This window comes from Eublepharis macularius, chromosome 1, assembly GCF_028583425.1.
Source record: "Eublepharis macularius isolate TG4126 chromosome 1, MPM_Emac_v1.0, whole genome shotgun sequence".
Lineage (NCBI taxonomy): Eukaryota > Metazoa > Chordata > Lepidosauria > Squamata > Eublepharidae > Eublepharis > Eublepharis macularius.
The window spans coordinates 136,163,743-136,186,503 of NC_072790.1; the positions used below are offsets into that span (position 1 = coordinate 136,163,743).

The window sequence follows — 22,761 nt, forward strand, 5'->3', positions numbered from 1 at the left end:
CCTTCCACCATTTTTCCTACTGAACAACAATTAGCCCAAATCCAACTCTGTTCACCAGCCTCCTAAACCTTCAGAGAGATGACAGAATGAAGAATACTTCTCTGTAGCCTTTTTGCCATTATATTGCATCCATCTGAATTTGGAATGACCAAATTGACTGGAGGAGATGCAGGTGGACAACTCTGGTAAGCACGGTCTTTCATAGCCCCTAGTGTTCTTTCAGGTGACCTAAGTAAATTGGGCCTGGGCTAGGAAAACTGTTATTCATATATGTATTTTGACAGTCAGCGCAGTATAGTGGTCAGAGTGTTGAACTAGGCTCTGGAAGTATTGAGTTTTCATCCTCTGCTGGGTGACCTTGGGCCAGTCACACAACCTAACCAACTTATAGGGTGTCGTGTGAATAAAACAGGAGAGCCTTGTACACTGGTCTGAAATGCCTGGAGGCAGACTTGGGCTGATTCCGCACACGTTGGATAATGCACTTTCAATGCACTTTATCAATCATTTGAGGTGGATTTTTTGTTCTGCACATAAAAAAATCCGTTCCAAATGATCTATAAAGAGGCTTGGAAGTGCATTATCCAACGTGTGCGGAATCACTCTTGATAAGAATGTTCTAGACAGATAGAAACTGGTAACATCAAACTGTAACAGGCCTAGTTAATTTATTCCTCTGAATTTTCAACAATCTAGTAGAACAAAGTGAGAGAAGGAAGATTATTAAATCACAGAGCATAAGAGTTCAGTAACAACTTTTTAGAAAACCCTTAGTAATGAAATTCAGGAAGACCAAATCTACCCAAGAGAAAGAAAGGGGTCATAACAATATGTATTTCTCCCTTCCTCCATTTTCTCCTCACATCATCACTGTGAGACAGATCAGGAAGAGAGAGAGGGATTGGCTCAAATTCATCTGACAAGCTTCAAAGCTGAGTGGAGATTTTAACCTTTCCACAAATTCATGTATAAAGCTGGGGAAGGAGTCCTAGTGTTTAAAAATGGAGTGTATGGGAGAGGACAGCTAAACCTTGCCCCATCCTGTGTCCCCTTGCTCAGTTCAATTTTTTCCACTATTGTTCTCCCCGCTCATCTCATTTCTTGTATAGCTGAGTAGGCAGGAAAATGCCTTATGCACCAGAGCCAGCAATACAAGGTGTGGCAGGGAGCAGGGGCTCATCGAAATACACAAAGACCCCCTGTTTATTATTGTATATTATTTATCCCTATTGTCTGATTGCTTGGATTCCTTGTCTGTGCCCAGTCTGAAAATGAGGATTTAATTTGAGGCCTTTTTTCTATTTACCTAAAATTTGCCAGGGGGGATCCCTTCAGTGAGAGAGAATAATCTCTGGGGTGGGGGAAGTTAACACTAGAGATCTGTTTATCATGGCAACAACAAAAAATGAATATGGTAAAGGAAAGAAGCACCTGCAATAACAAAATTAAAGGAAAAATATTTTTTAAAATAGAACAAAACAAAAATGAAAATGAATAAACTTATTGTGCATATCCCTAGCACATTCTTTAGCCAAGTCTACATGGGTCAATTTTGCCGGTTCAGTTCCCATACTGCAGCATTTTTTTTTGTGACCATCTGCACCAGATTTGCTGCCATGAGTAATTACTCCGGCCACTATGTGGATTTTCCCTGGCTTTCCTGGGAGCACTTATATCCTGACTTCTTTAAAAAAATTCACTTTGCAGTAGGCTGTTTGCCCGAGCATACTCTTTATTTAATTTTTGGTATTCCACCCTTTCCCTCCCTCTCCCGCCTCCTGCATTGTGATTGGCTACTTTTATCTAGCTAGCCACTCCACCTCCCCTCCTTTTCATTCTCCCCCACTCCCCTCTTTCCTCTTTTTAATTTTATTTTAAGTCCAGTGCAGGATCGATGAATCACTGGTCTGAAAGGACACAGGGAAGTTCCCTTTCTATTCTTTTTTGCTTTGGCACGGGTGGGAATATTGTATAGGGTGCTAAATATCTGAGTATCAAAAATAAAGATTTTAATATCGAGTTTTAGGGAGATGCAAATGATCACATACAAGTCAATTCCATGCCTTTCGGCTTGACTTCAGGGAAAGTGGGGAGTTATGTCCCCAGTGCAGAAGGGGCTTTTGTTTAACTCCCATCAACAGGTCAATGATAACAGCTTCACACAAGCAAGTACCAGTTTATCATGGAGGGGAATCTATTGTTTACATGGTCATATGAATACTCTCTGAGGGCAGAACTAGACATTGCTCATCCTCTTCCCACAGAGTCCAGTTATCAAAACACATGACATGATGTCATTAAATTACATGTTTCCCTACCCCTCAAAATAGCCAATAATGTAGAGCTGTGAGGAAATTGCATCCATATTTCTGTTACTACAGATTATGGGAGAAAGAGGGAGAACTTGTCACAAGGATAAGATCTGTCATTTTCAGTAGTAACTCCAGCCTGAGATTGTGCTTGGAATAAAAACTGTAAAGCACATAAAATGAAATATAGCAAAGCTGATAAATCCTTAAAAGCATATTTACGGCAATTTGGGATGTCACAGTATTCCCAGGTTTTCAATGGGTCTGTGGTATAGCACCAAGGACCATTAATATCACCATCTGGATTTCTGCAATACTATAGAAATACAAAATTATAAAAAGTTAATAACAGAACATAACATATTTGCATTTTTGAGCACATCATTTATCCATCTTTCCATTTCTATATATCTGTTCTGTGGCCTTTTGTCCAACCATTACTATTTTCAAACTGAAGTTGGAATAAAAATTTAGTTTCTTAAAACTTGTGTGAACATAATTATATAGCATATTGAAGGCACTCATCAACACTACTTAGGTCTAGGGCAGATTATGTAACATTGACTCCTTTCAGAACTACAGATTGGGAAGCCAACCCAAGAAATACCCCCAGCAGATATAGTGGAGGGATTAACTACCTCAGAGCCTGAACCAAACCTGCAGTGGCTAGAGATAGCAGTCACAAGGATCTAGAAGAGATCTCCTCCCCCACATATGGGGTTGGAGACCAGGCCTGAGGCAAGCAATACAGACAAAAAAGGTTATGGAAAGGAAGAATCCTTTCTCTTTCTGGTTACTATGCCGATGAACTTTGGTGAAGGAGACTTACAGTGCAATCCAATGAACAGTAAGTCTTTCTAAATAAGCCTGGGTGAAATTCTGAGTAGACCTATTTAGGATTGAGCTCATATTCTGTTAAAAGAATGTTACAGCTATTTCATCTGAGCTTGGGTTGTGATTGCTGTAGCTGAAGGAGAACAAGATCTTCCAAAGAGGAAGTGGCACATGACCCTAGGCACATGATCCTATCATTCATCCATCAGGAACTTGGCAGCTTACATGGACCTTCCAGCACTGACCCAGGGTTGCTAATTCCAAGTTAGGACATTCCTGAAGATTTAGTGGCAGAGCCTGGGGAGGACAGAGTTTGGGGAAGGGAGGAAGCTTTGTGGGGATGTGATGCCAGACAGCCCATACTCTGAAACAGCCATTTTCTTCAGGGAAACTGATCTCTGGAGATCAGAGATACTTTTGAGAGAACTCCAACTCCCACCTGGAGGTTGGGAACCCTACAATGACCATACCCAGAGTGGCTTGGCTTCAGCAAGGATGCTGTGTCATATGTCCTCCAACTGTATCCTGGGACCACAAGAGCCATCACATCTTCCTGCTATCTGGTGTTATATATCATCATCTGACTGACTTCTGGGCATCATCGCTGGCTGGCCAATCCTTGACGGCACGATGCAGCTATAGGAGGCCAGTCAGACACCAGGGCTGGCTGGCTACTCCACCAGTGCTGCACAGCTGCAAGAGGCCAGTCAGGCTGCCCACTCCTGTTGGCACCATGCAGGAGGGAGGCTGGGCGCCCAGGCTTGGCAACAGAGCTGCCAGGGGAGAGGGGCCAGGTGCCCGATATTTGTGGAATATTTTCCCCGGACAGTCCTCCCAAATACTGAACTGTCTGGGTGAATGCTGGACACCTGGCAATTCTAGTAGCAGCACATGGTTCAGCCTACATGAGCTTCACATGAGGCAGAGGAGGTGGAGGTAGTGCCCAAACTGGCCTGCCTGAGCCCCTGTGAGGTGAAAGAAGTGACAGCAGTCAGCCTATGTGAGCCCCGTGCAAAGTGGGGGAGGTTGCAGTGCCCAGCCTGCTTGAGCCTTATGTGAGATGTGGGAGACTGTTGTGCCACACCCACCTAAGTCCCATGCAAGGCAAGTATGGCAGTGGTGCCTTGCCCACCCAATTCCCATGTGAGGCAAGAGAGGCAACACTCTGCCCCCATGCTCTGCTTTCAGTTGAGTTTAAGATTGGGGGGGAACAGGTAAAAGTTAGGTTGGTGGGTGAGTAGGAAGGAGTTGAGCAGCACTGCTCAGCTAGGCCATAGTTATCTTGGGTAGAGGGTACCAGGTAGGGAAGGAGAGAAAACTGAAGATCAGGATAGAGATAAAGGTAAGTTCGCTGGTAGGTAGGACATAGGATTTTTTATTTATTTATTTTTATGTCATTTATAGTCCGCCTTTCTCACTGAGACTCAAGGCAGATTACATAGTGTGAGATTAGTACAATCAGTAGCAAAAACAAAGGCAGGCATTTCCATACAGTGTCAAGGTCATTTACATAAACAATGTCATAGGGTAAATGAATACAAGTTAACAAAGACATAGCATTAGCAAGGATCTAATACGGGGTTGAAGAATTGCTGAAACAGAACATACTGTAATCACTTCTAGGACTGACATTAAACAACATGAAGCACAAGTAGTATATATGAGTTCATATTTAAAGCAACAGATAATATGTAAGACAACAAAATGGTGAAGTCTATGGTTCCTAACTCATTACCGAAACATCTGAGACACCCTCCCTACAATACCATCCTCCTATCTGAATAAAAAGCCTTTTTGAATCATTCGGTTTTGCATCGTTTGCAGAAAGCCAAGAGCGTGGGGGCTCTCCTGACCTCCTCAGGCAGGCCATTCCATAGGGTAGGGGCCACCACAGAGAAAGCCTGTGTACGGGCTGCTGTTGATTTTGCCCATGTGCAGGCTGGCACCTGCAAGAGACCCTGTACAGAAGAGCGAAGCTGCAGTGGAGGGACATAGGGAAGGAGGCGGTTCCATAGGTATGTCAGGCCAAGGCTGTGAAGAGCTTTGTATGTAATAACTGCAATAACTTTTGTATATAATAACCAGTACCTTGAATTGATCATGGAAACTGATAGGTAGCCAATGGAGTGACTGTAGGATGGGAGTGACGTTCATGCTCCCGCTCGCTCCTGCTAACGAGCTGCAGCATTTTGCATCAATTGGAGCCTCCTAGTTAACTTAGATGGGAGACCAATGTATAGTGCATTACAATAGTCAAGTTTTGATGTCACCATAGCACAGATCCAGGTGGCCAGGTCAGCTGTGTCGAGATAAGAAACCATCTTCCAGGCTAGAGGTTGCCAGCTCCAGGTTTGGAAATCCCTGGAGATTTTGCTGGTGGAGCCTGGAGAGTGCAGGGTTTGGGGGAAGGACCTCATTAGGGTATAATTCCATAAGATCCACCCTTCAAAGCCTCCATTTTCTCCAGGGGAACCAATCTCTATGGCCTGTGGACCAGTTGTAATTCCAGAAGATCTCCAGCCACCACTTGAGGCTGTCAATCCTAGTAGGAAGAACAGGAGGAGGCAGGGGAAGGGAGAAGCTATGGGGACTTGCAGGGAAGGGAAAGAGAAAATAATGGGAAGGGGGAAATGAGATGCCCCCCAACAAGTCCTTGAGGGTTCCTACTTGGGTCTTTCCATTTCTTAATAAATAGTATTTGAGTCTGTTGTATGTATAATGGTACTTACATTTCTTTCCAGACCTGAATTTGGATGAGTTCGTGGTGTGAAAATATGAAGTGACTGTGAACTCCATTCTTGACAAGTTTTGCCACTGGCAGTTTGTGCAATCTTTCCACGGTAATCTTTGCCATTACCAGTCTTGCAGTCTTCAAAGGGAGACAAATAAGGATATGTCTTACACATAAGTCATAGCCACACTATGCATTTAAACTGGTTTCACAGTCATTCCCTATTAACAAAACATCTGGAAATCATAATTCTATTGTTTCTTCAGTGAGAACGAAAACTAGTAGTCCGCTTTTACTTATTGAGAGATGAGGAAAGATGGATAGCAGTTGAGGCTACATGCTTAGCTTTTGAGAGGCTTTAAGCTGAAAATTCAGACATGGAACCTGAAATATCCTCAAGGCTCCCAAACTCACAGAGGTTTTCCCACTGCAATGAGTCCTTGGTATGTTGGTACTATAAAACTGAGTAGAATACTGCTAGGGTTGCCAATACTGGTCTGGGATATTCCTGAAGATTCAGGGGGGGCTAGGGAGGGTGGGGTTTGCGGAGGGGATGGACCTCAGTGTGGTAAAATGCCATAGAATCCATCTTCCAAAGCAGCGATTTTCTCCAGGGAAACTGATCTTTGAAATCTGGAGTTCAATTGTAATTCCAGCAGATCTCCAGGCCCCACCTGGAGGTTGGCAACACTAAATACTGTTTATAAGCTTTCTCTTGTATTTCCACTAGCATTTCCACTAACAACCTGATTCCATAACAACAGGCTTCCCACACCTGAATGATGTCATGAACATTAGTAAGGCTGTCTTTGTATGAAATTCCTTCAGTGGCCTCCAGCTGAACTGACAAAGCAAGGAAGAAATGAAGCATCATTCTCCCTGGGAATAGACAGCATGTCCTCAATTCCAGCAGCAGTGCCTGTATTCATTCTCCAGTTAAAGACCACTGAGCAATGCAATTCGTTTAATTAACAGAGCAAAGTCCTAAATGCTGAACTATCCTGGATGTATGTTTGAAAGGGTCCAATTGCCATATGATAGAAGGTTGCATCCAATCCATGTTTAATTGTGCCCAGGAAGAAGTATGTTATATACGAAACGGGAATTGTATAAATATGCACGCATAATCCCGTCGGCACTTTTGGAACAGTTTTCAGCTTGGACTGGAGTCACCCAGCATCTACATCGGGACTCTCTATTCACAATTTTGCATGCTGCTAAGTTTCCATCATACACAGTTTATGGACATTGTTTTTCAAAAATCTTCTTCATATGGATTTGGATATAAAATAAGTAACTTTCATTATATTTATTGCATGTAGAGACAGAGAAATCAGGAATTCTTATTGTATTTATTGTATATTTATCAATTTGTATATTTATGTAATTGCACTTTGCACCTTTGCACTGAATATAAAGTATTGGTAATTTAACATATATTCCCGGAATTGTTTGTTGCAGCTCTTGACTATCCGGGTAGATTTGCTTGGTTCGTTTAGATCCCACCTGGAGGTTGGCAACACTAAATACTGTTTATAAGCTTTCTCTTGTATTTCCACTAGTAACAGAGAAACAGTTTTAGCTGAAAATGAGAAATGTCCAGATCCCCACAGGAGAACCAGATCCCCACAGGAGATTTCTGACAATGGTCTGGTGTACATTGTAAATTAACATTTAAAGAATAGACTCTTCACTTAAGTTCCATCACCGTGTATAAAATAGTGATCTATCTTGAGGAACACTTAAGAAGTGTTTTTAATAGTTCTTTCTAACCCTATGCACCTGACAAAGGTCATTTTGACATAGAAATCACAAGCCAACTTACCTGCTGCAGCTGCTATTCTACTGCAATGGCAACAGGAATGAGGAAAAGTCTTTCTCCCTTCCTCTTCCCCTATGTTCACATGCTTCATCAGTTATTGGGGCACTCAGTGCATACTGAGAAATATAATTCCAAATGTGGCCAATACTGTCAGCCTCAGTGACCAATAAAAAAGGTGAGGTGCCACAGGAAGAAGCAGAAAGGAAAGGATGAAGGGAGATTCTTTGTTTCTTTCTGTCTGGCAGGTTGGGTGGGTGGGCTGGCCAGCACTACCACCATCACAACAGAACAGCTGCTAGGATTGCCACATCCAGTCTGGGAAATACCTGGAGATTTGGGGGTGGGCCCTAGGAAGAGCAGGGTTTGGGGTGTGGAGGGACCTCAGCTGAGTATAATACCATAGAGTCCACTTTCCAAACCAGCCATTTTCTCTAGGGGAACTGATCTCTGTCATCTGGAGATCAGTTGTAATTCTGGGAGATCTCCAGGCCCAACCTAGAAGTTGACAACCCTAGCAGCTGCAGACATTTTATAGAGAGGGATTCTTCTTTTGCATCCTAATTGGAGAAGAGTTTTCAAATGACAATTTAGATAAAAAAATTAGCGTTAGCAACACTAATTAACACTTGTAATTTATTTGTTTATTACTCTCCTGCTCTTTTCCCTGGAACTCAAGATGACACAGATAAAGTTCTAGGGTGATCTTCCATCGAGGCACTGATTGGACTTAGGGCTGCTTAGGCAAACTTGCTGCATCCTGTGCCTACAGAACATAACTAACAAAATCTCCCCAGAGAAACTGAAGAAAGTAAAACAGAAAGATTAAGCAATTCTGAAGATGAAAGATCAGGAGAGAGAAATAACAGCGCTCATGCAACAATGGCTTTCTAACACAAATAACAACATAGAACCAGTCCCTTTATTAAAAAGTACAAAACACAGAAGAAAAATATGCATCCTTCACCAGGAAAATATTTTGTCAGAACTCCAGATGATTTGATAATTACCAACTCTGTAACCCATATCATCTCAGTTACTTTGCAAGCCCTTATGCACAAGCCCTATAGAATTTAATATATAATAAGTGATCACACATTATAAAATGTAACTGAGAAAATGGTAACTTGGCTACAGATTGCTAAAGGGCAGCTGAAAAACCAAAATCTAGAGAAGGGCATTATTTCTCTGTTACATTCTACAATAATTCAGAGCAATTATTAAAATTGCAATCCTTTTAATATTAAATTCTGTAGCACTTCTGCATAAGGGGTATACTTTTTGCTTGTTACCTGCATTTGGGAGAGAAGTCATACCAAGGTTTGGTGTCATTGTCGTCTGAGGTTGTTGCTGCTCTTGATCAGTACATTTATGCAGATTGCAGAACTCCCATCTTGTACTGGGATCAGTAGTGTAACACCAGGGAGCTTTATCGCCATCTGGATTTCTGCAGTAGTTACTCCTCAGGTCTCTATAAACATAGATATAATAAACAGCTGTTTAAAATAACCCGGAGATGCAGAATAGGTGTGGAGTATGCAGAAGAACTCTCACAATTCCCCACCAAGGGATCATTATATGATTCCATAGAAACAGAACTTTATTAAGCTCTGGTTGGATTATGAATTACTGCTGTTCATAGTGTGGTATTTTATAAGTAAATTGCATTATTCACAATAATTTTTTGTACAAATCTGTAATCAGAATAATCATTCCTATGCTTTTAAAACATTACAGAGACACTGAACCTTGGATTCTTGAATATGAACACAAAAACATGTGGACCCCATATAGTTTAAGATCATTCACACAATTTGGTCTGATCCAGCAAAGCTGTTTTTATGTTCCTACTTTCCCAGAATAATGGCTTCTTCAGTAATTGTCGATCCTGTACCAAAAGGAAACATGTATTACTGTCTACAATATTTTTAATTGTATCACAAAAGAATAATTAGCGATTTGAATGACAACATTAGCTTTGTGGGTTATTGCAATTGTTGTATGAGGTTCAGCAGATGGACTACCTATTATTGTCCAGTGTTCCAACTACAGTTACCTGCTACGATCTCAGTCTACCTGAAGATTCAATTATCCCAGCAGACATTTAGCGGAGCTCAGTTGAAAGGTGGGAACTCTTACCAAAGAGAAGCTTGTTTAGCCTTACTGATCTTAAGCCATTTTATGCTGTTTAAACACTCTCCATGGAAAATGACTGCAAACAATTGGTGAAGAAGGCTAAGGCAAACATACGCTTGTGGGAATGTAGATGGGGTTTTATTGTGACGCTGAGGGCTCATCGATCTCCATGCCTGGCACTTCTTTCCCGTGATGGTTGATGACATTGTACCTCGGTAGTTTACGCCAGTACCTTGATAGCAGTCTTCAACTGTTGCAGCTTGCTCAGGAAAAACAACAGGAACTATTTCTATATTTTTAAAAAACCAGATGCAGAAACAAGTCAAAAACTGAGCAGCATGTTTTTTCCAGACATTCTATGGCTTCTCTTATTCATCCCCTGATTCTATAGAATTATAGTGCTGTAGCAGCATAAGCATTGAGAAGTGTTCTGAAATAATACAAGCTCCAAATAAATAGTGTAGACACACCCAATGCAACTGGATCTTTTCTCAGTGCATGCTGTCCTTCCCATAGCTGATTGTGGACAGATGAGAAGCTTCAAAATTCTGGGGCAATATAGCATTGGGACTGACAATTCAATCCCAATTTATTTATTGTTTTGATTTGCATCTGTGTTGTCAGTATAATTCAAGGTCCCTCTGTTAAGCGGAAGCAGCCCCTCTCCATTCAGTGGGGACTGCATCCTGGTAAATTTGCCTTGAGAGATAAGACACTTTTGCACTTGATTTACTGCTCTCAATCTGACTATTGTCAGGGCTTGTCACTGCCACCGCTGGGCAGGGCCCCAGCTGGGCCAGCCCTGACATCAGAGGGGCGCCAGGGATACTGCAGGACCCCACTCTGTGGAAGGAGGGGCAGTATACATCACCCAGACTCCCTCTCAGTCCACTTGTTGGCCTGCTCAACCTGGCCTGCTTACCCTCTGCATCCTCCATCATCTCCTCCTCCCAGAACTCTCCTCCAAGCCGCCACTCCTGCTCTGCTCTGCTCTGCTCTGCTCTGCTCTGCTCTGCTCTGCTCTGCTCTGCTCTGCTCTGCTCTGCTCTGCTCTGCTCTGCTCTGCTCTGCTCTGCTCTGCTCACCATCACTCCTTACTCACACCCACCACCTCAGAGCTCTTCCTAGCCACCTTATATAGGGTTTCCTTTCCCCGCCCCTCCCTCCTTCTAGGCTTGTTCCCTCTCCTGACTTGGCCCAGCTGTGCCTTCCCTCAGGTGTTTCCCTCCTACCACTAATCCCTTCTTGGCTTCCTTGCCTTGCTGGCAGGGTGGGGTTGAATGCAAGCCATCCCCAGCTGACTCCTTGGCCTTGCTCACGAGGAGCTGCCCCAGTAGGCCTTTGAACTGCTGAGCTTGCCTGGCCTTGCTCATGAGGAGCTGCCCCAGCTGGCTTCTGAGCTGCTGAGCTTGCCTGGCCTTGCTCATGAGGAATTGCCTTGGCCAGCCTCTGGGCTGCCTGCTCATTGATGCTGGGTGGGGCTGCCCATCTCCTCCCCCAGAATGCCTGTGGCAGCTCCACCTGGGGAGGCTTGGCTCCTAGCCACTCCTGAGCCAGGCTGCTGTCCTCTAGCCGGGGTGTGGCTCTGGGCTGTAGTGGCTGCTTCTCCTCCCTGCCAGGTAAGAGCTCTGTTTGGGCTGCTGCTGAGCTCCTATTCCCCCTGCCTTGGCCCTTTTCCTCTGTCCTGCTTAGCCCCCTCTCTTCCCCCTGGAGGGTGGGACTGGCTGGTCTCCCCCTGCTCCCTCCAGCCCTCTGAGGCTTTGGCCTTTCGCCCCTTCCCCCTGGAGTGGGCAGGTTCTGGACCTGGTTGCTGGCTGGGGTGGCAGGGCTGCTGCCTCCTGGTTGCCTCCCACTGCTCCCTCCTGGCAAGTCTGGGGGCTGGGACCCCGACCCTGGACAACTATCATTTGTGCAAATATGCATAATTTAGAAATGCAATAAATAAAATGGGCCAGCCAAAATAACCAATAAAATGTAATGCATAAAACCTCGTATCTGCTTTCATTCCAGATATCGCAGCCAGATGATTGACCTTGTTACCAAAAGCTGTTTGTTTTAAATCTCAGGATGGGATGTTGTGTTTCCACATCCCAGAGGCAAACATGTAGATTTTCTTACCGGTAGTTACTGCCGAGTCAAGACATTTAGGAATATTGCAGTATTCCCATCGTTTGTTGGGGCTTGTGGTGTAGCACCAAGGCGAGGTCTCTCCATCAGGGTTTCTACAATAGTTTTCATCTAAACCTCTAAAATGGAAATAAAACTACTCACATTCAAGTATTCCCTTGATGCTTATACTCTTTTTAAGGGTACTGGGGAACAGTATAAAATGTAATGTCTGTAATGTCTATCTGCTTTGATGATTAAATTTGGGGTGTGTGTGTGAATCTATCCATTCATTTTTATTCTTTCCTAACTCCCAGGAGCTCAGGGCAGTATACTTTCTTCTCTACCTCCCCCACCCCCAGTTTAATCCTCACAACAAACATGGTTGTTGGCCTGAAGTCACCAAGATAGCTTTAAGGCTAGGTCTCCCCACCCCTAGCCCAACACTGATTTTCCAGATGCTGACACACACATGAATGTAACATAATTCTCTGTTTGAGGTTCATATACCAGCTTGACCCTCATACCTATTTTAAGGGGTCTGTAGAAAGATACCAAATACATTGTAATAGTAGTAGTACTAACAGCGGTGGCAGCAGCAATGGCAGCAGCAGTAGCAGAGGCGGTATTGTCCCCGTTGCAAACAGAGATCAGAAAGTTATTGCTCATGTTCAGAACATGATGCTCCATTCTAAGTTCAAATACCAACATGCATTAGTGTTTTGGTGGGGAGGGCAGAATAGATGTAAAACACACCATGGCTGCAAGCATCCACACATTAATAGCTATTGCGCTATAGCATCCCTTTGTAACTGGATTTTCCAGATAATTCAGTTGTGAATGATTGTGTGGATCTCTGTTGATATTAAAATGAAAGTTGGTTGAGTGTTGATGCATTTGCAACATAGTTCTGTGATTGAGAACACCCATGCAACCTCGCATCCACTGGGGGAGGGAAATGCATAATGGGTTGTAGTATGATAATTGAAACTAGGCTTCTCACACACAATGCTCAAATGATAATGGTCTGTTTAACTTACTTGCAAGGATAGTTCTCTGGAGTTCTAGAATGTTTGTGAGGTTCCTGGGCACTCCAGGACTGGCACACCGCTCCTGACACTGTGACAGCTACCGTGCCTCGATAGTCCTCCCCATTGTCCACTAGGCACTGACGCCCTGGGCCAGCTGTTGGTGGGGGGGTAGCTATATCAGAAAAGACAAAGCAAATGAAACAGTAAAAGTGTGTCCTCAGCAGAACTTTGTTCGTGACTTCTGTAAACATTAGGTTGTCAACAAGCTACTACAAGTTTTAAAAGATTAACAGTGAAATCCTAAGCAGAGTTACTTCCGTCTAAGCCCATTGATTTCAATGGGCTAAGTTTACTTGAGGACAGTGTTTTCAAAGAAAACTAAGTATATTCAAAGGCAAGGCTTCACCCCAGCAAACTGCAACGAATAATCTAAATAAATTCAACTTACAGCAACGTGGAATATTACAATATTCCCAGCGTTTGATCACACTGGTTGTGAAGCACCAAGGACGAGGTTCACCATCAGGATTACGGCAATAATTCTTCTTCAGGTTCTTTTCTGGAAACCTAAAAATAAGATGACAAAGCTGAAATCAATTCTTTTTTTTTTATTAAATGTTTATTGTAACATTAGATGTAACTAATAACCTTCAAGTAACAAACAACATTTCAAATTTGAATGAAACAAAAACCAATATACAATACGCAGTTAGACTTACATCCTTAATAATTAACGTAAAGAAAAAGTAATTCCATGTAATTACACAGTTATACTATCAGCTTAATAGAAGGAGAGGTATCCATTGTTTGTTACAACTGGTAGTATTTTCGAGTTGGGCTGCATATTATTCTTTTCTATGTATTCCAGAAATGGGAGCCACTTTTCAATAAAATTAGTATTTTCTGTGAGTTGTACTGCATTTTGCATATCATTGCTTACTTTTTCTAAAATAAAATGATTCCAAACTTTAGAGAACCAGTTTTCGATTGTTGGTAGTTTTTTTGATTGCTGAAATCAATTCTTACTGTTGATGTTTATGCCCACTCAGTGAAATTGGATTTGCACGTACCTAAAATGCCCAAATGGGAGGTTTTGATACACATAATGTCCTCAGAACATAAAGAGGTGCATGCCCAAAGGACACTTGCACAGCTCCCATTTATTTTAATGACATGACTCACTTTAAAGGGTCATATCCATGGCTGTGAGGTTCTTGAGAAGCCCAGGCCTGGCATTCAATTCCAGATTCTGTTTCGGAGATTTTGCCTTGATAGTTTTCTCCACTGCAGTGCATACATGTCTCTGTAAATGTAAGCATCTTTGAGTCATACAATTAGTTTTATTCAGCTTTTTTCAACTACAAGTTTGAGGTGTAGTGGATCTTCATCATTCTTGCTCTCTGCTAATAATGCACTATAATAAGAATCAGTGCCCAGTATTATACAGGTCCTGCAGCTGCTGGAAAATTTACCATTCTGTTCATACCAGCACTGGGTCCTTGAATATATATGAGCTAAATCAAGGGAAATGCACACACTAATCTATTTCTATTGTCCATCTGAATGTTTAAGGTATGCTATGAATCCAGGTTCTTACGTACAAATACGTCAATATGGGTACCTGCACAAAACCTTTTGTATTATGGAATTATTTTAGCTTCATGCTCTTTTCTCCTTGTATTTTGTGTAGTCGAGCTTTATAGTGTTGTTTTCCTACAGCCTCTGATTCATGGGTATTAATGCATTATGTCCCTATCTCTGATTATATGTATGTGTGTGCTGTCAAGTCATAGCCAACTTACAGCAACCTCATCAAAGGGTTTTTAAGGCAAGTGAGGAACAGAGGTGGTTTGCCATTGCCTTCTTTTTCACAACAACCCCAGTCTTCCTTGGTGGCCTCCCATCCAAGGACCAACCCTGCTTTGCTTCCAAGACTACACCATGCTGTCTTCCCACACAATATCTGATTAGCCAGCCCCCAAAAGTCTGTATGTTCTAAAGTGGAACGTGGTAGAATTTCTAAAGAATTATGTCACAGTGATAGCTTGTATTTTCTAGGAGTGTAGCATGCACACTCTAGAGTTTATGGAGCTTTAGATTAAAACCATTTTATGCAGCGCAGTTGGTGGCTAAAGTGAATATTTTTACTCTTATATTACCATTGTCTTCATTTCTAACTACACGTCACTGTCAATGTCCTGAAAAATAGTAAAGAGTCCACTAGCACCTTTTAGACTAACCAACTTTACTGTAGCATAAGCTTTCAAGAACTACAGTTCTCTTCATCAGATGCATCTGGCAAAGAGAACTGTGGTTCTCGAAAGTTTGTTACAGTAAAGTAAACCTACAGTACAGTACAGTACGGTTGGTTGGTTGGTTGGTTACAGTAAAGTTGGCTACAGTAAAGCTGGTTATTCTTAAAGGTGCTACTGGACTCTTTACTATTTTGCTCCTACAGACTAACACGGCTAACTCCTCTGGATCAATGTCCCGAAAGAATTCAGACATTTACAAAAACAAAAAAACCAACCCTGGTTTGAGATGTTCAGCACATAATGCCTTGCTATATCCAATGGATTGCTCTTGTAGATTATGAAATAAACAAAGCTGAGCAACCCACAGACAAGGTAGCAGCTTTTATATATTTGGATGATTCCCCAGATATGTAGAACAATATGGCATAGTAAATTAACCAAAGGAAAAACTAAAAAAAAAAACTTCCTAAAAAGGCCCAATGATAACTGAGCATGCTCCAGGAGTCAGTAAAAGATGAGAATCAGCAGAAAATGGCTGTTCACGCTCTTGAGAGTTTATAGAAACCTGTAGGGCGGTGTTGTGTTTGTGTAATTTCCAAATCCTGTATTCTCCTGTTCTCTATTAGCGTTGCTAGCTCTTTCACTGAGCAAGGCTCCTCTATTTTTAATACAAAAGTTGCATGTCAGGGAGATGCATCTGATCTAGATCTTGCAACAATTTTTTTGACTTCAAGAAACCCCCAACACTCTGTTGCTTTTGCTGCAAAAGATACAGCTGTCCTACGAGAAGTTATGTCAAAGGTTAGACTCAGCCAAATTCATTGCAGTCAGTTACCTTCCGTGCACAACAGCCCTCTTCTATCAATTTGCTATTATATTTTTATCCCACCCTACTCCCCAGGAGTTTAGAATAGCCTATCTGTTTCACTCTCTCTCACACACACACACATAATGACCCTGTGAGGTAGATTAGGCCAAGTGAGAGCAACTGCCTTAAGATCATCCAGTGAAATTCATGACTGAGTAGGTATTTGAACTAGGGATGATTGCAAGTTAGAAAACATATTTCTTCTTATTAAAATATTTCTAGTTAGGTACTTAAAGAGCCAAAACTAACTTTCTGGCAAGGGCTACCCAAACCACACCTTCACATTCTGGGATGTTACAGTAATCAAATCTGGTTCCACGATCTGTTGTGTAGCACCAGGGACCTTTTTCATCATTATCAGGATTTCTGCAGTAGTTTTCCTCTAATCCAGCATTAGGGTGAGTATCAGGCGAATAACTGGAAGGGAAGGGAGGTAAAGTTAGAAGTTTACTGATTAAATGCTGTGGTTCTACTGAAACCAGTGGAAGAAGTTCTCGTCATAACTAACTCATATGCCTTTGATTTCAATGGGGTTTTACAACTAATCTTTCCACTAAGCTACGTTACCTCCCAGTTCAAACTGACAAGGTTTCCAGTTCAATCACAAGCAGTAAATAACTGTTGCCATCTGAGCCCTCCCTCCCATCGTTTTTGTCTATCCTCTAGCAGCTCCAGTGAGGTCCCAGTGTTTTCCTTGGCTCCTTCCTGAGGGCCAAGCTACAAGTGACGAATGACACTTGAACGGCAAGTGGATTGAGGGGAGAGCAAGTGAACAGGGAGGAATACACTTGCCGTTCAAGTGTCATTCGTCACTTGTAGCTTGGCCCTGAGTTCACTTAATCAAATGTGTATTGTAAGTTCTGTGCTGGGAAGTACATTCTCAGGCATATGTTGGCCTGATTTGCATCAGGACTGCAGCACGTGAGGAATAGTGATAAGAACATGCTGTTGTTCTTATCTGAAATGTCCCTGGAAGGTACTACCTTACTTACTCTAGCTTACTTACTGGGGAAAGCAAGGTGTACTCCATCAGGACATGCAGAACCCCTAAAATTCATATAGCAAGTATTTCATTTGGAACACAAACCAGGCACTTAATTAAATGTTGTGAAAATGGCTGCTAGCCCATCCTAGCTACATGGGAGGTTAGTCAACTTCCCCTTCAACAGCTATTGCATCTAATGAGACCCCGTTGCATTGTTTACTAGATGTCCCATTCCTGTTAATTTGTCTTGCATTGTCTAATCCACCCTGAGTCTCACAGAAAAAGGAGGACTATAAATGAAGTAAATAGGTTTTGTCAGTGAGGCCTTTCCCAGCCAATTGTGAAGATTCTGATCAACCCTTTTGTCACTTGTTCCCGTCATTGCAGTCAGGAAGTACTGCTGGGAAGTCAGGGTGTTCATCTCTTGAATTGCTGTGGGGAAAAACTTTTTACTCTTGGAAAGACAAGAAAATGAGTAAAAGAGTTTCCTTTTATTTTCTGTCATCTAGGACTAAAAGCAACAGAGGCAGGACAATTTAAACAATATATACAGATTGAACGATAAACCACTCTCCTCATCTCCCCATACAACCTTGATCAGAACTGGGGCTACACACACCAGAAATTTACCTTTAAAGGCAGCTGGAAGACCCATGATCTCTGCCTTATCTGACTCTAAAGCTACAATCTTATGTACAAATTCCTAGGAATAAATTTCACTGAACCAGTGGAACTCATTACACATAGAACAAGTTTCAATTAGAGATGGGCATGAACCAAAATACGAACCAATGTTCCTCACGAACCAGTGGTTCATCAGAGCCCATTTCTGATGAACTGCCACGAACTTTAGGGCAGTTTGTTTGGTTTGTTTTTTGGTTTGTCACTGCAGACGGCCTGGTACCAATCAATAAGATTCCTAGGCAATGGGGGTTGGGCTTTCTGCACACCTTCTGCTGACACGGAAGTGACCTTCTGCTGACCCAGAAGTGGTGATTTGCTGGCCTGGAAGTGATGTTTTCATGAACCAAAACGAACTGGTTTGTGAACCGGGGCGGGTTCATGAAAGTTCGTGGTTCATAAAACGTGACAAACCACGAACATCATGGTTCATTTTTTTTCTGGTTCGTGCTCATCTCTAGTTTCAATCCATGGAACATATCACCCAATTCTATACATATACTGTTTACTTAGAAATAAGTCCCACAGACCTTAGATAAACTTATTCTCAAGTAAGAAAGTATATTAGCATAGTTATGATAACTAACTTTCACAGCATTGTGCTCTTGGTTTAGCACAGCAAACTGTATGCTGGCAGTGCTGCATAAAGTCAGAAGCAGACATCACACAGATAGGAAAGGATCTTACTTGGGTATGTGAGGGCTCCTCTCTGCCCATTTTTGGCACGGTATATTGTTTTGAGTTTTAGATTCAGTTCCTCTGTAGTCCTCTCCATTTCCAGTTCGACATTCAAGAAGATAGACTGAAAGAAAATTGTCATTGTTGTTACATACTACTGCCACCACGATAAAATAACCAATTAATATAAATGCACGGGTCTAAAGCCTTGGCTGTACTTTAATGCTTCAGCACACAGGTCATTCTCTTTTCACTTCTGTCTGTGTGTGTGTGTGTGTGTGTGTGTAGCTGTGTGTGTCCTTAAATTGTAAAGACATGAATCTGAGAATCCAGTGAACTGAGAACAAAGCCTGTGCACATAAGTCTGGGACTTTGAACCCACAGCACATTGCCAGAGCAAAGTGCTCTGTTTTTTTAATGATGAAAAGTACTGCTGTAAATATGTATCTATATTTTATTTTTATTTTTTTAAAAAAATTTTTATTGGTGAGTATATACAATGTTATTCAATACACAAATTCCCTGTCTTATCTAAATTATATCAGCTCCCACCCTTCCCCCCCTCCTTACTGACTTCCAACAGCTTTCCAACCCCAAACCCCTCTTATTACTCAAATTACTCTTAACCATAATTTTTCTAAATCCTATATATGTTATATCACTTATTCTAAGCATGTTCAAATTCTTCTATATCTCCAATTTTCTAATATATCAATCTATATTTCACTGTTTAAACTATTTTTAATACAATCTCCTTATTACTAATATTAGCTTAGATTAATTAATTGCTAAGTTTCCCCTTTAATGGTAAAGTTACTTCTCTCTCCCCTTTATAAAGTCACATATTAATAATTCTCAAACTGCCACAATCCTCCTTTCACATCCCATTTTTTTTCTAAATATTGTTTCAATTTCTCCCAGTCTGCAATATATTCTCCTGGATCAAGATCTTTAAGTTTTCTTGTCATTTTGTCCATCTCAGCCATGTACAGCAATTTGTAAATCCAATCTTCTATAGTTGGTATTTCTTGCACTTTCCATTTCTGCGCATACAAAAGTCTTGCTGCTGTAGTCATGTAAAATAGCAATGTTCTGTACTGCCTTGGAATATGTATCTATATTTTAGACAGGCAGTATTATAATTCCAGAAGACATATAAGATCTATCTACCTACCTACTTACTTTTAAAATAACTGCAACCAGACAGACTCATTGGGTGGGAGCCAACCAGCTTTTCCACTGGTTATAAAGGTAGGAAGGATGGTCTACTATAACCACCAAAAAGGTTATGCTGGAGATAACAGGGCCTGCATGAGCAAAAGTCATGTAGGACAGAGGTTACAGCAAAAAAAGGAACTGAGGAAGACTGAGTGAAAAACTTGGTTGTTGTTTAGAATTCTGGTCCTCTTTCTGTAACTTTTTACTTTTGCTTCTCATCTATCTTCAGCAATTTTAAGAGTTTCATCAGTCATCCATCTAGGCTTCTCCTTTCTTTCAGCTACAGAAATAGTCTTTGCACATGCTTCCTTGATAATGTCTCTTGTTTCAACCCATAGTTCTTCTGGCTCCTAATCAATTAAATTTAGTAAAGTAAAATTGTTCTTTACATGGACTTTACATTCTTCAGGAATGTTATTTAGATTCTATTTTTCCACCATGATTCTTTTAGTATTTCTCTTCAACTTTATTCTGATTTTTGAAATTAACAATTTGTGATCTGTACTACTATCAGCTCCTGGTCTTGTTTTAGCAGAAAGAATAAGCTTTTCCATCTTCTGCTTTTGATTATGACTGCTTTAATTGAGTCTCATTATTAAGAACAGCGCTATTTGTACTTGAACTCTACTGTTCCTCAGTAGCTAACTGACTGCCTTCCAATCTGGGGATCCTCCTGTCTTCCAGTACTGTATCTTCTTTCATTTTGGGCTGTCTCATCAGAGGGTTTAGATGGCCTTTTGAAAAAGTGAAAATGTATGGTGTGAATATATGTGGTGGGGTAGAAGAATTAAACCCCCTTTCCACTACCTACACAGATCCAGCTTGGGGCCCCATGCTGCTGTAACTGAACTTTTAAAAAGCTTTTGCATGCAGGAGTGGGAAAGTGAGCTATTGTCAGATTCAACTACAAGGATTCCTGGGATCACAGCAGTCAGTATAAGTGCTATCACAACGATCAGAATTGCTGCCAGCAGCATCCATGGGCAATCTGGTTCCCATTTCAGGTTCTTCATGAAACTGCAGGCAGACAACAAATCATATGGACAAAATAACCTCTTATTTGTGACCCAGAAACAACATCATGACATCATACATTTCCACGTAATTGGCTACTGTTTGCTAGAATAGGAGAATACTCAGGTATGTATCCTACCACTTCCCTAATCAAAGTCTGAAGCCTTCTGCCAGCTCAAAAAGAATTCCTCCAAATTAAGTTCTCCTTGCCCAGCAGAAGAGGTACTTAAGATGGAGGAAAGCTCCTTAGGTTAGAAGAACTTCCTGCAGCATAACACAATCATAACACAAGGTGCTACTATTTGTTGTACAGAAAGAGAGTTGAATGTGGGGATGTCATTTTTAGCAGCAGCCCTGTGTATATGGAAATGTCAAAATTAACACAATGTTGATGGCCTTTGAAGTACAGAAAAATGAATTGTCTGTCCGTAAGAAAAAAACAATTTTCAAGAGGGAATAGGATCATCTCTCTGCAGTTACGGGGAAAGAAAGGGAAATCCAGATTAATAACTTATGTAAGACATAGCAAACGAACAGTACAAATGCAAATCATTTCTATCATTGTTATAGATTTATTTAGTACCAGTTGTGTTCTGGATGCTACTTAGAACAAACTGCTAAATTTGATTCAGCAGAAGTTTGTTCTGTGTTACAAAGCACATGAGAAACCATACACTAATTTTACCAGGTCAGTCAATTGTACCAGGAAAAGGGGTGCATACTCAATGTATATGAATGCTCTGTGCTACGAAGAATTTTGGCAGTTTTCAATTAAGTAATCCCAAACAAAGGTGCAATCTCTTTAAATGTATAACTCTGTTTAGGATGACCATGTAAATGACGTAACTCTTTATTTGTTGCTAACAAAACACTGTATAAGCAAACAGAATACAGCAAGCATTTTTTAAAAATGTTTAGTACATGGGGAGTTATCAGCACAAAGATTTGTTTCATGTGAAAGCTACACAATGCAAACATTGGCACTTTGTTTACATTGCATATTTTTAAAAAAGAAAATCAAGGACCCAAATAAAGCCCTTTAAACACCTTCACAATCCACAGTCCAGTGAATAAACATACAAATAGGTAAATGACTACAAGCAAATGACAGGCTTTTATTCTGTCTGGGTATATACAACCAATATCACATCATTAGCTGCTTTTGAAGCTCTTCTGTTTGACTCCTAGCACTAGTGCAAAGAAACAAATGGGAAAATCGTTGCCAAACAAAACTATCTCCTACTGCAAACATTTGCCATTTCACTTCAGTCGCCTCCAACAAGAAACTGCAACCCAATATTTGAAAGCAATATGTATGCAATTTCACAGGCTTCACCTGTGGCATGAATATATTTTTTTCAGGGATAATGCTGTGATGGTCCCAACATGTGCTGACTAAATTACTATGCCTGAGCACAAAGAAGGCCAAACTCTCTATTTGCAGGGGCTAATATATTCTCCAGATACTATTCCAGAGATGGAAATGGCTGATTAAAGTTAGCATCTCCTATCAATAAAGGTTGATGGAACACATGCCCTCACATGATGTGAGATACATGTGCTTCTTGGAAGTCTGCATGAAATATACGTACAGACTCAATACTTATTCCTCAACAGGAAAACCATGAAAGCTAGTTTTTACCACATTGTGATTAAATCTTAGTAAAGCTACCAGAAATCAGATGAAGATGCTTGGAGGGATTGTTTCATCTTCCACGTTGATAGTGGCCAGTCCTTGGCCTACTTCAACCCACTTTCAGTATTAATAATGAAAATAAATTTGGGGGTGTATGTGTGATATTGTGGGGGCAGTCATAGGACACTGTAATACAAAGACACTCTACATTTTTTTTCAAATATTGTAAGTTCAGTTGGCACTATCTGGCAAGTAAGGGAAGCATTTGCATCTCAGAAGTAGCTATGGAAGATGCAATGTCCACGGCTATATACTTACTTCTTTTTTCAAAGAGAGCTACATCTGACTTCCTGAACATCACTGTAGTTTTGCTGTTGTCCGCTAAAGTAACACATTGTTGTTCTTTGGTGGCAAATAAGAAAGACCTATTAAAATGGTGAGATGTAAAACAGGTATGAAT

The 22,761-nt window shown here is 41.3% G+C and overlaps 1 protein-coding gene across 2 annotated transcripts in view; it reads right to left on the reverse strand.

Annotated features, from left to right (window-relative positions):
- PLG (plasminogen) overlaps positions 1-22,761 on the reverse strand; it is a 50,681-nt gene that overhangs the window by 19,003 nt on the left and 8,917 nt on the right. Inside the window, exons 3-13 of one of the 2 annotated variants that reach the window (XM_054970156.1) lie at positions 22,620-22,726; positions 18,443-18,557; positions 16,367-16,506; positions 14,149-14,269; positions 13,415-13,533; positions 12,976-13,138; positions 11,948-12,075; positions 9,944-10,118; positions 9,010-9,164; positions 5,873-6,012; positions 2,532-2,625 (exon numbers count right to left, since the gene is read on the reverse strand). In XM_054970156.1, the coding sequence (XP_054826131.1) occupies positions 2,532-2,625; positions 5,873-6,012; positions 9,010-9,164; positions 9,944-10,118; positions 11,948-12,075; positions 12,976-13,138; positions 13,415-13,533; positions 14,149-14,269; positions 16,367-16,506; positions 18,443-18,557; positions 22,620-22,726 (1,457 nt within the window). Of the gene's footprint in view, positions 1-2,531; positions 2,626-5,872; positions 6,013-8,985; positions 9,165-9,943; positions 10,119-11,947; positions 12,076-12,975; positions 13,139-13,414; positions 13,534-14,148; positions 14,270-16,366; positions 16,507-18,442; positions 18,558-22,619; positions 22,727-22,761 lie in introns of both variants that reach the window. The other variant, XM_054970148.1, reaches the window with a different exon arrangement.